General features: G+C 47.6%; 1 protein-coding gene across 1 annotated transcript in view; it reads right to left on the bottom strand.

Moving 5' to 3' along the window:
- LOC149325814 (sodium-dependent proline transporter-like) overlaps window positions 1-15,920 on the bottom strand; it is a 185,791-nt gene that overhangs the window by 169,227 nt on the left and 644 nt on the right. Inside the window, exons 2-4 of the mRNA XM_089563602.1 lie at window positions 9,467-9,598; window positions 7,135-7,313; window positions 6,337-6,518 (exon numbers count right to left, since the gene is read on the bottom strand). Coding sequence (XP_089419728.1) covers window positions 6,337-6,518; window positions 7,135-7,313; window positions 9,467-9,598 — 493 coding nt within the window. The remainder of the gene's footprint in view (window positions 1-6,336; window positions 6,519-7,134; window positions 7,314-9,466; window positions 9,599-15,920) is intronic.

Here is a 15,920-nt window from a genome sequence, read left to right as displayed (position 1 = left end):
TCCACGATGTGGCGACGACCATGCAGCGGACTCAAAGGGACTATGTGTCCTCCAGTGTATACTGTGCGGGGGCGAACGCTTAACTGGAACAGGATGGTGCCAGTCGAAACAACGACCGTCACGATCGCGACGCGGGAATTCCGGTGGACAGCCGCGCCGCAGCGGCAGTGGCTCTAGAGAACCTCCGGAAGACAAACGCGTCCAGAACACATCACTCAAGTCAAGCGCACATAACTCCCGTGGGCAGACAGGGTCGTCCGCACCCCAGACCCTCAGGAGGAAAAGGTAGCCCGGCCCAGGGAAGAGGCAAGTCGCCTACGGCAATGCCTCTCCCAACCATTCGCGCCCCTATCTCCACCCCAGCACACCGACAACAACCTGACACTTCTTCCTGCCAACCCCCCTCCAACCCCTCAAACTCAATCTCCGCCTACTATCTCCCGGGCAAAAATGAAATGCATGGAATCACACTGCGTCAATGACCCTAGCTGGATTGGAAGACCGCCTGGAGACAAAATTCCAGGCAAAATTCGAAATCTTCCAGCAACAGATGGAAGACTGATTCCAAACCCTAACGGCCCAGCTAGAGGCGGGGCTGAACAAATTCTGTGACGAACTCACTGTTAAAGCTGCACTGAAGAGGAATCTCAACTCGTATTTTTGCCGCTGGAACTCGATCTACACGTTCAGAGCGCCCTTAGAAACTTCGAATTTTTGCACTGTGCGGCCGATTTTCCTAATTTAAATCAGATTTACGTCCGGCCCCCGCATTTTTTTTAATTTCCCGCATACGTTAGGAGGAGTCGACCAACCTTTCAGCCAGTCCCGTGGCGGCTTGCCGCTCTGCCATCGGGGGAGTGATACGTAGTGATCGGCGAAAGCAGAGTCCACTTGCATTTTTATTTCTGTGGCCCTAATTTGCAGCTATATAGTCTCTGACTAGAGCTATTTTTTCACGGGAACGTAAAAAAAAAGAAAAAAGCGAAAGTAAAGCCGCCATGCGACTGGCTGAAAGGCACTCCGTGCGTTCGTCGACTCCTCCCACCGTATGGGGGGAATTAAAACAAAAAAGGCGGGAGCCGGATGTTGATACGATTTAATTAGGGAAATTGGCCACACAGGGCAATAAATCGAAGTTTCTAAGAATGCTCTGATCGTGTAGATCGAAGGAATCATATTCTTAGCGGTAAGAAACAGACACAACACCAAGAGACACACACACAGGACATCCGCTAGCGGGTGTCCTGTGTGTGTGTCTCTTGTTGTTGTGTCTGTTTCTTACCGCTAAGAATATGATTCCTTCAAGCCGTTACCAACTAGCCCAACTTAATGTTTTAACGAAGTGTAGATCGAGTTGCCGTGGCAGAAAGACGAGTTAAGATTTCTCTTCGTTACACCTTTAAGGTAGAGACGATGGTAGAAGCGGCAGTGTACCCGCAACATGCATGTGCTTGACGACAAATGCATGTGCTTGACGACCACTTTAATCATCCTACATTCCTTTCAATACCAACCCCCTCTCTGCGCGATAACCAATACCTACCTCTGCAGTACCCCAAGTGTAGCAAGACGGCAGCTAATCCCCCCCTTCGTACTATAAACAACCACTCATTAATAATCTGGCACTGAAACTGCCGGAGCATTTGGCGAAAGCCGGATCCTCTAGTACAGCTGATAACAATGATATCGTCGCTCCCTAACCTTATAAGGCTTCAAGAAAAGCGTACAGCGCTTAACATACCAAGATATACAGCATACCATGCACCCAACACGGACAATCCCACGGTTACAACCTACATAAGGCGCCCACTCAGACACACAATGCACGGCCACCCACACGAGGTAACACATGTCATGGTAGAAATCATACCGAATGACGTTACCACATAATCATTAATAGTATCTAATACATAAAATCCCCTAGTAGCGCTGCATCTCACTGAGGTAATCTAATTAAGAAAATAGCGCTGGAGGCGAAGAAAACACGTTTAGTAATAGAGGGAGACTAAACTGCGCCCATGCTGGTTCGGGATACCGCCACACAAACAGCAGAGGAGAAATGCAGTGGAATCAGATACAGGAGTCCCTGCTATCCGTGCATAACGATGTCGATTCCCCCACCAGACGGTATAGTTCCCCCACCAGACGGTTACTAGCCCAGATCTGACGTTCGGAAGACACATCCCGCAGCTGCAGTGGGAACGAACCCCACACACATTATCATTATAACATTGCCCTTACTCTAGCAGGTCCACACTGTACGCCTAAATCATATAAGCATAATTTGGTGAACTGGGAACATTTCTGACAGCAACGTCAAAATACCCCTGCTAAAGACCACATAGAATTAGGGTCATGGGTGAGACACCTCCTTCAGGACCAAGAGGCTAACACGCGGAGCATTGATACACATGAACAAGTGGCAGTGTTAAATGCCAGAATGGTGGACTTAATTGAAGCCCCCTGCAGCTTAACTAAACGATATGCCAGACAGAAGCACAATAGCGAAATTAAACATAAGATTAATGATCTGGTGACCCAAAGTGAAGAACATGAAGCGCAACTGTGTCACCAGAATTGAGCACAAATACGTGGAGGACTAAGAAGGAGTCTCACCAAAACGCGTGCATGGCACCTACTCGGGCACCTACTAGACCCCACCCTGAGCAAAACGAACACATGCAACATAATAGCTAGAACAACACATCAACGGAGATATGACACAGATACCCTTCCAGCTAAGCTAAAGGACATGCCCACTATCACGAGACAAACGCAACCCCTCTCCCTTATGCAAGAGTACCAAATGATGAATTAGGTACTGTAATAACGACAGCAGAAGTGCGGACAGCGCTTCAAGGGCTCAGGAACACTGCGCCGGGCGAAGACCAGTTTACAAATGCGGCCCTCATATATTTAGGCGATAAATCAGTTCAGGAACCAATACACGTCTATAAAAACACTAGAGGGCACACTCCCAGCAGAATGGACGCACGGGAAAGTAATACTCATGGCAAAGCCAACAAGCCAATCGTCCCCCAAATATGCGACACCAATATCGCTCACCTCCGCCTTAGGGAACCTTCTTGAACAGGTCATACTAGCTCGGCTAGCAGCATACATGGATGGCATTGACTACCCGCACACTATGGTTGGTTTCAGACCCCGTTTATATACACAGGACGCTGTGCAACCGCTAACATCAGAAGTGCTTGACTCACTTATACAAACTCATTCTAAGGCGATATTAGCCACAAACTCGAAAACAGCCTTCGATAATGTACAGCACACAGCAATACTACAGGCACTCACGAATATACAAACAGCTGCTAGGGTATTAAGCTACATAAGTGCCTTCTTACAAAATAGGACCGCCAAGCTTCACATTGATAATCTTCATCCCTCACCCTACACACTTCCCAACGTGGGCACGCCGCAAGGCTCCGTGCTTTCCCCCTTTCTTTTCATCATCACACTTATCCCCTTAGCTACAGAATTACAGAAAATCCCCCATCTTGGCCACATTTATACGCCGATGACATCACACTCTGGACAACATACGGATCAGACGGTCAAATGGAGGACACGCTACAAACGGTAGCATATATTATTACTAAACTCACCTCAAGAATCGGAATTGCGTGCTCGCCAGAAAAATCAGAATTACTCCTCATGCCCCCTAAGGTACGGCTGTACCAAGCCCCTATAGAATTCCGAATTCCGGGCAGACAGGTACCCCAGGTCCATACCATACGCCTTCTAGGACTGTACATTAAACAGGGTGGAAAAACAGAGACATAATTAAAATAGTGAAAAGGACCATCGCAACCACCACGCTAGTCATTTAAAGGGTGACTGGACGCGCACATGAACTGAGAGAGGCGAACACAATTCGCGCAGTACACGCTTATACCTTCAGCCGAATTTTTTATGCTACGCCATGCCTAAAACTAATAACCAATGAGGTCCAGCAAATGGACTGCTTCATTCGGCAAGCATCAAAAGCAGCACTTAAATTACCTAAAAAGAGTAGAAATGAGAAACAGCATGAACACGGAGTCCATAACAACCTACATGAACTTCGCGAGGCCCACTTACAAGCACAGTATATTAGTCTTGCCGCTACAGCTACCGGACGACACATAGTCAGTTAGGCATCAGTATCCCTGCAAGGAACACGTCACTAAGAAGACTTGCCACCCGCATTCTCACTTCAATATATGCCATATCATTACCGCAACATGCACCCCAACCAAACCCAAGGTCGCAGGAAGGCACGCGCGGCAGCGCTGCACTAATGATATGGGGATGAGCCCGATGTTGTTTGGGTCGATGCCGCCTGCGATGAGCATGGAGCCACTGCGCTTGTCCACAACCCACACATAACACCCCTAACATTCGAGCTTCCTTCAGGCACTACCTCTGAGGAAGCCGAGGGGACCGCTATAGCCATCGTCCTCACATACGCTGACGACCGTTACATTATTAGCGACTAAAAATCCGCCATTCTAAATTTTACCAGGGGCAGGTTTATCCCCCTGCACAATTCCGGCTGCACATGCCCCCTCCCCCCCTGTCCTCCGACGTGCTCAGCTCATCTGGGCACCTGCGCTCTGGGATATCCCGGCAACGAGGCCGCCGACTCCTTAGCCCGAGGGTCTGCAGATGCGTGCAGACGCGAACGCTGCTTACACCAGCCAATCTTTATAAATTTGTGCCGGCACCCCGCATATGCATTTTGTGCACCCACCCTATGGCCACCCTTTCCCACATCCTACTATCATGCCCGGCGTCCCCTCCTCCCGCCAGGCCGGTCCCTATCCGAGCCTGGGAGGACTGGGAGACCTCACTACGGTCACCGGATCTAGCCAGACAGAAGATCGCGGTCAGCTGGGCTGCATACGCCATGGACCACCGCCCCATCAACGTTTAGATCGTGAGTGGGGTTGTGCGGAGACCCAGGAGACCTGCGAGCCTCGAATTTTCTTGCTGAATAAAGTTTTTTCATCCCCGTGATCCCACCTTGGGCGCAAGATCGACGTTAGACCCGTTCACTGCAGTGGCGAAGCTCCGGCCGAGTAGTCTTCTGTACAATACGCTGATATATTCAAGCAGCACAGCTGAACCACGAAAATAGTAGTGCCTTTAGACCATCTTCTAGACAAACACAGAATGAGAGAAGTTGAGGGCTTCGCATGACAGACCCCACGCCTTTTCTCTCCTCATGGCCTCCGTTTTAAGATGTTTAATGCTAGCGGGGGGCCAGTTGAGATCAGGAGCCGAAATGGACCCGTCGTTGACCACTCACATTATTCTAGTGAGACCTTGTTGAGCACGAATGCCACCGGTAGAGCGAACCTTCAACGAAGTTCGTGGAACTACCGTTTCAGAGCGTCCTAAATTTTAGGCAACGGGGCCCGTAAACCGCTTTTGTTGCGAAAACAACACTACCGGAGCCCGGCTCAGCTCGTCGCGTATGCTTCTGGCGATGCGGCTACCAAACAAACCTGAGTCGCCGTTGCCTAGCAACCGCTTTAGCTGCGTTCCAACAGATGTCGCTTCGGTGAGCTCGAGTAAGCTCGGATAGTAACTCGGATAAGCTCGGGTAAGTTCGGACGAGCCTCGTGCAATCCGCGCGAGAGGTTACTCGGGAAGAGCAACATGGGTCGCAAAATCCTGACGGGTAGCTGCGATAGAAACAGCCACCTGCCAGTGCAGTGGCACATCGCTTAACCGCTGCGCCACTGCGCTGGTAGCGATATATGAGGAGTCGCCGGCATCTATGAATCTTAAGCAGGAATTTCATTGTAATCGATACTGGCGTTACAGGAATAAATAGCACACTTTAACCTCTTACCAGCAATTCGTGAGGACCTTAGTATATATTTGTGTGCGAGAAGAAAGCGTCTTGGTACATTGATTCAAAAAACAAAGCATCCCGATCATATCTGAAGGTGTCTCGTGTGTATTAAATTGCCTCTGGGGTTTAACTACCCGAATTGACTCAGGCTGTGAGGGACGCCGTAGTGTTGATATCCATAAACCACTTGCCGTTCTTTAACGAGCGCTGACATCGCACAGTATATGGGCCTCTCGTATTTCGTCTTCATCGAAATGTGACAGCCGTGGCCGGTATGCAATCCGCGTCTTTAGGGTCAGTACCCCAGCACAATGACCATTGAGCCACCGCGGCGGTTATGCATCTATTGATATGATCGTTGCAGCATCCTTAAATGCGGGAAGAGAGGTGCGTGGTGAGGAAATTAGGGTAAATTCGTCCAAATTTTGTGTTTCGCATCACGTGTCACCGCGACTGTTAACACATGGGAACCTCACGTAAAGAATGCGTCCTCGGGATATCCCCGTGCGTCGAAGCAGGCGGTGATGTTGGCGATGTCCGCGTAGGCTGCCTTAGCCACCTTGCCGCACACGGTGAACACGGTGGCATTCTTGCCCGGGTCATAGTACTCCTCCTGGGTCTTGGTGTACACCTTCTCCTTGGCGATCTGGCACTGGCGCTGCAATTACGCACGCCTCCAGCTTATGCTCCCACGCAACGGGCTTGGCTACGGTCAGCAATTTTGTTACTTCAGCTGTTTCGGTTCTGGCCCGCATTCTTCTCTTTGCGGCTATTTTTTCAGTTCCTGCTAGTTTATTGTACCGAAGCTGCTGCATTTGCATTATCGCTTATAGCAAAATTCCGACATTAGCAACGCTGCAACAGCTGAAGACGATCCCTTACAGGCGAGCCTTGTTTAGAAACATTCTCTTCCGAGTGCATTTCTCCAAAGGCCAATTACCGCACGAAGAAAATTTAAACACAATTTCAGCACGAACAATAAGCCCTTATATAAATAACGTAAAATAAGTGGTGTCAACTGAAATTCATTGGAACATCGGAGGGTGTTGAAGTCTTTCTAATTCCAGTAAAGGATCTAATTACAAGAACGCTAAGTCTTTGGTGTATTGCAACATCGCATAACAGAAACGGACAGCCACTACCCCTCAACGCGGCTCTGGTTAAAATAAACAATGAGATCCCCAGTGCACTGGCACTATGCGCCCTAGTTACGAACGACTTCGCCAGTGCTGTGAAGAGGAGGAACCGCGCCGGGATCAGAGGGAAAGGGCTACCGTCTCGTCGGCCTTCCGCTCGCGGCAGTTCAGGTCGGAGGCGCCCCACCAGGTGTAGCAATGGCTCCAGGGCAGCTCCTGCTGAAACGTCTGCAGGAAGTAGAAGAAGACGCAGGCGTTCTCGAACGCCTTGTACGCGCCGATGACGAACGTCTTCAGCAGCATGGCCATGCCGATTCCTGCGCCAAATAAATTGACCAAATCGCACTTACGCGCTCGAGGAGAATACGTACTGTCACGCCTACTTCCAAGACTAGTTTTACGCAAGCAAGTTTGCACTGACAATGACTATCCAAGAGAATTTTGAGATGGCTGTCAAGTGATACAGACGATTACTTGAGGATGAAATCGTTAACTCTTGCAGTGTACGAAGTTTTATGTGTTCTCCCAACAAAGCCGTGTAAGGAGGGCACGTAGTCTGATATTTGCATTATAAAACCGCACAAACTTTATCGTATTTTGTGTACGTCTCAATACCTTCGATGATATTGCTGAGAGAAATCAGTCAGATGGTACTATCCATGTAAAGGATCATTCTATGTTACAGTTAATTTTCCACTCTTTTTCGTAAAACTTTACCACTATGCACCTTCGTAACTGGTAATTTAGAAGCATGTGTATAGTCAAATTGCGAATGTTATCATTTAAATGTATACTAATCACAAATTGAGGTTGGCCTGAATCTAGAGTATATGGTATTGTTGAAACAAAGACGCTAGTTTTCCTAAACAAAGGGGTGTGGCTAAGCTCAGCTGACCCTGGTTATACAAGCGAAAACTCTGTTGTCACCTGGTTAAGCCTGGCTAGACATGCAGACATAAAGACTTCTGCCTAGAGGGACAGTTAAATGACAGTGAATGGTTGGTTGCTCGCCCAATGAACGCTGCGGCCTATTGCTGCAGTGCCGCGTGTTTGCCACAACGTTGTCAGTGATAACGTATGCTGCCCACATCTGCCTCCAGGAAGTTTTAATAAAACGGAAGCAGCCTTACCCATTCTCCTTTACAATACCCCCTCCCTTTCCACCGTAGCGCCTTCGGCGCATTGTAATGTCCAATAAACGTGGTTTCAATCAGTCAATCTCAACACCGCTACGTACCTCGAAGCGCGACTGAAGCGTCCACTGACCTAGGGAGCCAGTTATGCGCCATTCCTTTCCTCAAACTCATCGGAGTCTAGGACGTTTTCAATACCAACGCCAATAACACAGTAAACGCCGAAGACCTCATAGTCCAAGTGCCGCGCTTCTGCCACAACGTTGTCATTGCGTGCAGCGCACATCTCTCGCTACCGCCACGTACTACTTGAAAGCGTGATTGAGGTGTTTACTGTCGCAGGGGGCCAGTTATGTGTCTTTCCTTTGCTTTCGAAGCTCTCGCCGTTCATATGTTTCGGCTGCCCGTTTCGAGCATTTTCGCTCCCTAACTAAATTCCTAGCAACATTTGCAATGTCGAATGGATGATCAACCTCGGCCCGACGCGTGTGACGTCGGCCTCGGCTGACTTGCTTCGTCCATAGCGAGACCCTAAACAGGCGGCGCGCAGCGGCCCACCCAGAGGCCGCGGCGACGGCGGAGCGCGCGGCTGCAGCTGCTGCGAATCACCTGGTACGTCATCCACGTCAATAGCTATTTCACATCAAAGCGTAATTTTAGTGTGTAATTACCTAATTAAAACTCGTGAACCAAATTTTTCGCGCACCAAGAGCTCGTAAAGCAATGAAACTTTTGCACATTCGTCTTCAATGGACGACACAATCGTGCGGACCAATTTGATGAACGAACATTGCCATCTAATTCAGTCGCATTAATACAAGCGCTGCCATCATTGGCATATTTTGCGACTACCCTACATAAGTCGAAACGGTTTTCTTGCGCATATCACAGAAGCCAGGCTACACAACCAGTAATTTACGCGATTATGGAATGATTCTCGGAATATACATCTCGCACTTCAATTAAGCAGCGGAAAATTTTAAAATAGAACTACCTAACCAATAAGTGAGTGTTTCGAGGTCGGGCAAACATTAACAAACCCTAACACAACCAAATTTGTTTTCAGTATGGAACAAGAAGGGAATATAGCGGCCTTCACCATTGCTTTATTATCGGGCTCTAGCATCACTCTATCCTACAAAAATAAAACTCACTCAACTTAGAACAGTAATGACCCACTATATATTCCCATGGAGCTCATGACTTCGCTAGAAACTGCGCACTATATTTTGCGTTTTCCGTCTTCTTGCGCGTTTCTTTATATTCTGCTGTCTGCCCGACCTTTCCACGCTTCTTTATTTCCTCAAATTCTCAAATATTCAGAAGCGAATACGCACCCTTCCCGACGGGGACGCAGGTCCAGATCTCAAGGCATCCCTTTCCTCGGAACTGACCAATCAGCATTTCGAAGGCGGCCATGGGGACACCCACCGCCACCAGGATAACCGCGTACGGAAAGAAGAAGCACACTGCGATGTCAACAAATCAAAAAAAATTAAATGAGTCAGCCTGTGGCTTTTTTTTTTATTCTTGCGCGTTCGTCCACACGAGCCTAGCAGTTCTAAAGGGCGACATGATCGCAAGAGGATCGCAGCGGTTATGAGGCGGACCCAAACTCACTGGTCGGCACTCAAAGGTGCAAGGGCTCGCTTGTTTTACATTTTGTTACAAGCACTCCTTGAGCAGTAGTTCCTGTTCATCACGTCACGGCAAATAGCCTCTTCCTTGGGGCTATCGGAATTCAAATTTTTTGCATTTAATCCTATTATAGCAACAATGTTAATTTTGTCCTTTAAAAAATTAGCGTTGAATTTCTATTGTCATACTCATGCATTCATTATAACACATTAGTGGAGTATTTCTGTCTTTAAACAAAAAGAACTCAGAAGAGACTTTTTCGCAATGATAAGGAAAGTTTCCTTACGTCATTATCGTTTAGCCACTCAAGTAACTTTTTTCCCCCGTTAACGCCCCCGCAGTAACACACTACAAAATGTATAGATGTGATGGCACATTCACTTTTCTCATGCCATTACACATTAACAACTTTTGCGTGCGCATTCGTAATTAGTATACACAAAAAAATGCATGAAAGAGCTGCCACGGTGCAGCGTCTCACTGAGGAACTGAGGTGTTCTGCGCAGGTTATAATTATATTACTTGGGCGTAAAATTTATGCCACGAATTCAGACTTACCCATCACGGAAAGTTTTTTCGACACTGTGCATATCACTAGCGCCACAACAGTGGGCTTCGCGAGTCGCGGGGTTCACTCACCGTAAATATTCAGGTCGCCATATTTTTCATAGCACCTCGCGATCGTCCGAAAAACAGGCGTACAGCGTCCTTAGCCAGGTGTAGCTGCGAAACAGCATAGAGGTGCCATGCACTTCTTGCGCACCCGCGTAGTATCATCAATTTTGCGCACCCCTTCATGATAGGGCGTCATAGGACCATTTTTTCGACGGTGTCCCAGTAGTGGTGAAAAAGTGGCCTACATGTCGAGATGGATTATGAGACGTAGTATTTGATAAAAGTAAAACGCACACCACAGCTACGGAAACGCCGGAAGCTGCACCATGATGATGGAGTCGGAACTTTAATTTTGATTGCGTGGAGTGGCTGGTACCATAAAGTATTACTAGTATTACAAGTATTACAACTGAGAGAGAAGGCGGACAGGACACGCCACCGCTTTCTGTCCGTCTCTGCTGCGTGGTTCTCTTTGCTGTCTTCCAGAGTGCGAACCTACCAACTCAGCAAGTACGCTGTGTTACTGTTATATAGTTCCTCGCAAAGACAGTGCTGTAAATTATAATTATGTGTGACCATCTATGCACCACAAAAAATGGCTAAACAAGAGAACCGCTCAGTTGAAGAAACGGCGTTAGTAGGCTATTGCTTCGCGCTCACATTACGTGCACTCCAAATAGGTCCAGCCCGGCCCTCGTAGCACGGATCCCGTCCGAGACAGCAGTTAGGGGAGTCAACGGATGAAAATTCATTTCTGAGGAAAAGAAAAGGCGCAGAATTAACTTGAATCTCGGTGGACACCCGAACAAAGCGTTAGGGAAGGTAGGAAGGGGAGAGTGAAAGAAAACAGAGAGAAATATGTGCCCTAGTGGAGGATTCTGTCCATCCGAGGATCTTTGACGTGCACTGACATTGCACAGCACACATGCGCCTTTTTTTTTGCGTTTCGCCTCCATCGAAACGCGGCCGCCGCGGCCGGGTTCGGGCCTTGAAATGCCGGCTACGCAGCCGAGCGAGGAACTCAGCCCTGAGCAGTGGGAGGCGAAGCTGGCTCACACAGAGCTCCTCCCCCTTCATCGCCAGCTGATCGGTCAGGCCCGGAGTGGCGTATTCGCCAATGAATTCCCAGACCTGAGTGAACCACCCGCGAAATTCCTCTATGTTAATAAAGTTTATTCTCTCTCTCTAACCACTGAACCACCGCGGAGGGTTGAAGGTTCGTCCTCTACTCGTTTTTGCCGGCGTATCTCGAACTCCTGCGTACGAGGTATTTTCGAGCGCCATTCCCCGGTTTGGCTTCGCCGCCGATCGGCTTCTTGCTCGGTGGCGAGCGCAAATGAGCACAAAACATAAAACTGGGTAGGAGACAGGACACACAGGAGAGAAGCAAACAGGTCGAGCTCACACTAACAACTGATTTATTTGAGCGAAACCCCTTTCCTTCAAAGTCGAAACGCATGCGCGACAAGCACTCAAAACACGACACTCAACGAGGTCATCTTATCAAACCAAGAAAGTGAAGTTTTTTTTTATAAAGGTTTATCGATGCCTCACTGCCACACATATGAGGCCCATAACTTAAAATGTGAAGGCTTCAATGTTTCACGTGCCTTTTTGTCCCTTGCACGGCCTAAAATCTTTATATACGTTAAAAGTGGCATACATTTTTCTTTCGCTTTTTTACAGTATTTTTTACAGTATTTTTTACAGTATTTTTTACAGATGCTGCCCACAATGGGAAGTCAAAGAATTTCTTTCCTGTCGAACACGCTTATTAATGCAACGTCCCGTCAGCTCTGCATATATGAAACTGCATCTGAGGGGACTCTCATTAAGAACTTATTTTCTGCAGGGCACGTACTTTGTTCTGTGATCGATTCCGCATACTGCTTTCTTCTGATTACTTTTCTTTTTGTTCATAAAAAGGCAAAGACGAGACAGCTTGCAAGGCGCGGAAAGGAGAACATTCACATCAAATTTCCTTCCCACCTTCTTCAGTCCTTGCGATATCTTGTTAACATACGGAATAACTTCGAATTTCCGCCGTGGGTTTTCAGCGAGCTCTTGTTTATTTGAGCTGGACCGTAAGCTCTTCAACAGTGGTTCCACAACAGCCGTGAGAACCGCGGAGGGAAATTCAGCAGAGCAAAACCGATCTTCTTGACCGCTAAAACTGAACTGCAACATATGCTGACAAGACTTAATAGGTCTTGCCAGCACATTTGCAGACGGTCCTTGTCAGTACTTGTTGCAGTTCAGTTTTACCGCTCAGCTATACTGACTTTGCTCTGCTGGGTTTCCTCCCGCTCTTGTCATGGCTGTAGCGGAATGATTGCTGAATACCTTATCGTCCAAGGCAAGGGCTCGCTGAAAGCGAGTGGCGGTAGTTCGCAGTTCTTCCGTATGCGCGCAAGATATCGCATGGCCTCAAGAACGTGGGAAGGAAATTTCATGTGAATGTTCTCTTTTCCGCCCCATGCAAGTTGTGTCGTTTTGCGTTTTAACGAACAAAAACAAAAGTTAAAAGAGGAAAGCAGGATGTGGAATCGACCCCAGAACCAAGTACGCGCCCTGCACAGCAGAAGGTGTTCATGAGAGTCTACTGAGCGGCAGTTCCGTATATGTAGGGCTGACGGGACATTGCATTATTAAGCCTGTTCGACAGCAAAGAAACTCTTTGACTTCGCACTGCGGGCAGCATCTGCCAAAACACCGCCAGTCTAGTGCTAAGAAGAAACAAGCAAAAGAAAAATGCATGCGACTTATAACTCATGCGAAGATTATAGGCCGTGCAAGGGACAAAAGGGTACGTGAAATCATCGAAGCTGTGAGCATTGTTAGTTATGAGCCTGATATTAAGTTTGTTAGTGAGGCATCGATGCACCTGTATAGGAAAGAGCTTCAATTTCTTGGTATAATAAGATGATTTCGTTGGGTGTGGTGCTTGGAGTGTTTGTGGCGCATACGTTTTGCTTTTGAAGGAAAGGGGTTTCGCTGCAATAAGCCAGTTGTTATTCTGAGCTCGTTGTGTTTGCTCCACTCCTGTGCGCCCTGTCCCCTGCTCTGTTTTATTTTTCGTAATGATGTCACACCAACTAGCCCCTCATCGCTCATTCACAAATGAGTTTGCAAATTGAAAAGTAGCTGTAATTTCATACATACAAAAAATTGCACACAATTTCAGAAATGTGGCTGGACGGCTGAATTTCGATAGAGGCGAAATTCTAGAGGCCCGTGGACTATGCGATGTCAGTGCTCGTTGAAGAACCCCAGACGGTCGAAATATCCGGCGCCCTTCACTACGGCATCTTTCATCGCCTGAGACGCTGCCCATAAACATAAACAAATTAGTGGTTGACGGCGAGTCACGCGAGCACGAGCGGGACGAGCATCCAATTCATTTATTTTGTATTAGCTTGCAGCCCGGCAAAGCTCTGCTTGTCCGGATCTCTCTTTCAGTCATGTCTCTTTTCTGTTTCACTTCTGAGGACTGATGAAAGGGTAATAAAAGGGCTGCTGCAGTGCAATTCCCGCGCAGGTGTTTCAGTTCTTATTTGGGTTGTGCGACCGCAGCAGGAAGACCTTCACAGAGGTCCCTCGCACCGACCTGAAGTGTAGTCGCTCGTGGGAAGAGAGAAATAGAGAGTCTATTATAGACAGGCTCACTTGGCCGATGGCTCTCTTGACAGCGAGCGGCGGGCGAAATAGCTGTGTTTGCCTCTCTTTTTATTTCTCTGTCGGCAACAGCGTCTCTACCTCTTACGTTGTTTCTCACATGCCGCCCTTATATTAATTATCTCATCTTTCTCTCTTTCTCTCCTCCTTCTGTGACCCTGAATGGGCTTCACCCACGCGATCGCTAGAGGTGAGCTCTGTATAACATCGCGTGCTGTGCGATGTCAGCTAACGTTAATCAATCGCAGGTGGCTGAAAATATTAAAGAGCCCGCTACTACGGCCTCTCTGACAGCTCATTTACGTCTTGGGAAAGAGCATATACTTCCAAAATATTGCGCCCTGAGGTCTGATGAGATTCGTCTCGCGGGCTATGCCATTCATAATAAATGGTCATGAAAAGTCGGCATGGCATTTTGCCACGGCTTCACGAAAGAGGAATCATTGTGATGCTCCTTTTTAAGCTTGGCGCGTTTATTTTTTTTCCTGGTTTTAGGGAAGCACGAAATAAAGCGTACATTATCAAAAAAAACAACTAAGGAAACGTTTCCTCAGAATGCTGGTGATTCGGCATACACTCGGGTCTCTTGTGCGCACTGAAGAAAGTGTACCATTATCTTATTAGTTTGATTACGCAGTGACTGAACGAAGATGTCAGAGGGACTTCTCTTCACCCTGTTAACGACATTTTCGGTCATCTGCATATGAATAAATCTCTAGGGCAAAAGTTATGATAAAATATTTTCAGTGTCTAAGATTGTGGAGCCATTCCAGTAAGTTGTGTGTCCGTACACTTAGCTTGTTTTGCTAGGGCCTTGATAGATGTGTTGTCTTTCTACTCGGGTCTTGCCGAAGTCCATCGTGCAGAAATGTACTCACTCATTACTCTTTAGACGTGCATAGTTGTTTCCGACGCTCATGTATTCCAGCCAGGGTACAACGTGCGAACAGTTGGGCGCCATCGCATTCGCCAACTTTTTGTGATGGCGCCACAAAATGAAAACCTCTGAAGAGTACAGTCACAATCTTTATTAATCAGAATGCACTTGCTTATGAAAGCAAGGAAATGACTACGAGGAACTCGTATCTCGTACGCGAGTTTCGTAAAACAGGTAACATCAGATGACATGGCCACAGTATGAAAGCCCTGATCACCTAATATGTGACTCGTGCTGCGTCTCGTTATGCACGGGCGGTGCAACGTAGAGGGCGAAGACCCCCGACAGAATGCGTGAGATGTAGCTGCCTTATTTTTGTGGTATTTTTGTTCGACACGAAACCCAAATTTCAGAAACGGCAGCTTTGTCACATTGATTCCTACCAACTCTAATGTCATCACGGACTCATTGCATGCAGTAAATCTTGCCTCCTGTGAGGTCGAAGTTGAGGTGGGCCAATGGCAGTAAGGTGACGCAATGAGCAACACGGCCTCGAAAGGCTTCACATACTGCCAGTAGCGCTGCAACGTTGCTTTATCCAGACCCAGAAGTGGCAGCTAACAGCCTGATTTAAAGCACTCTGCACTGACATACGTGTGCTTCGTTCCTTGAAAATCGTCATTGTACGTATAGGCTCTAATGACATCAACAATACCATTCGTCTTTTCACTTATCTTCAACCTTCACATAAATTCAGAGTCTTTATAGGCACTAGTTGGACAAAATGTTTTTCATACAACAATAACAAGGCAAACCTGTATTCCAACAGCGCCGTGGAAATCGTCGGTGCTTAAGCTTACGTTTGGCCAATTGACGCGAAAAATGGGGGGCAATACTCGTGCATGAACTTTAGGTCTGGTCAGTTCAGTTGTCCCGTAGCTTTATGCTGGAAATGCTATTGAATACTAGTTTTTTTTTAACGAAGG

Source organism: Amblyomma mixtum, chromosome 10 (genome assembly GCF_055824585.1).
Source record: "Amblyomma mixtum isolate Tamu chromosome 10, ASM5582458v1, whole genome shotgun sequence".
NCBI classification, from domain to species: Eukaryota; Metazoa; Arthropoda; class Arachnida; order Ixodida; family Ixodidae; genus Amblyomma; species Amblyomma mixtum.
This window is presented reverse-complemented; position numbering and strand designations above follow the sequence as displayed.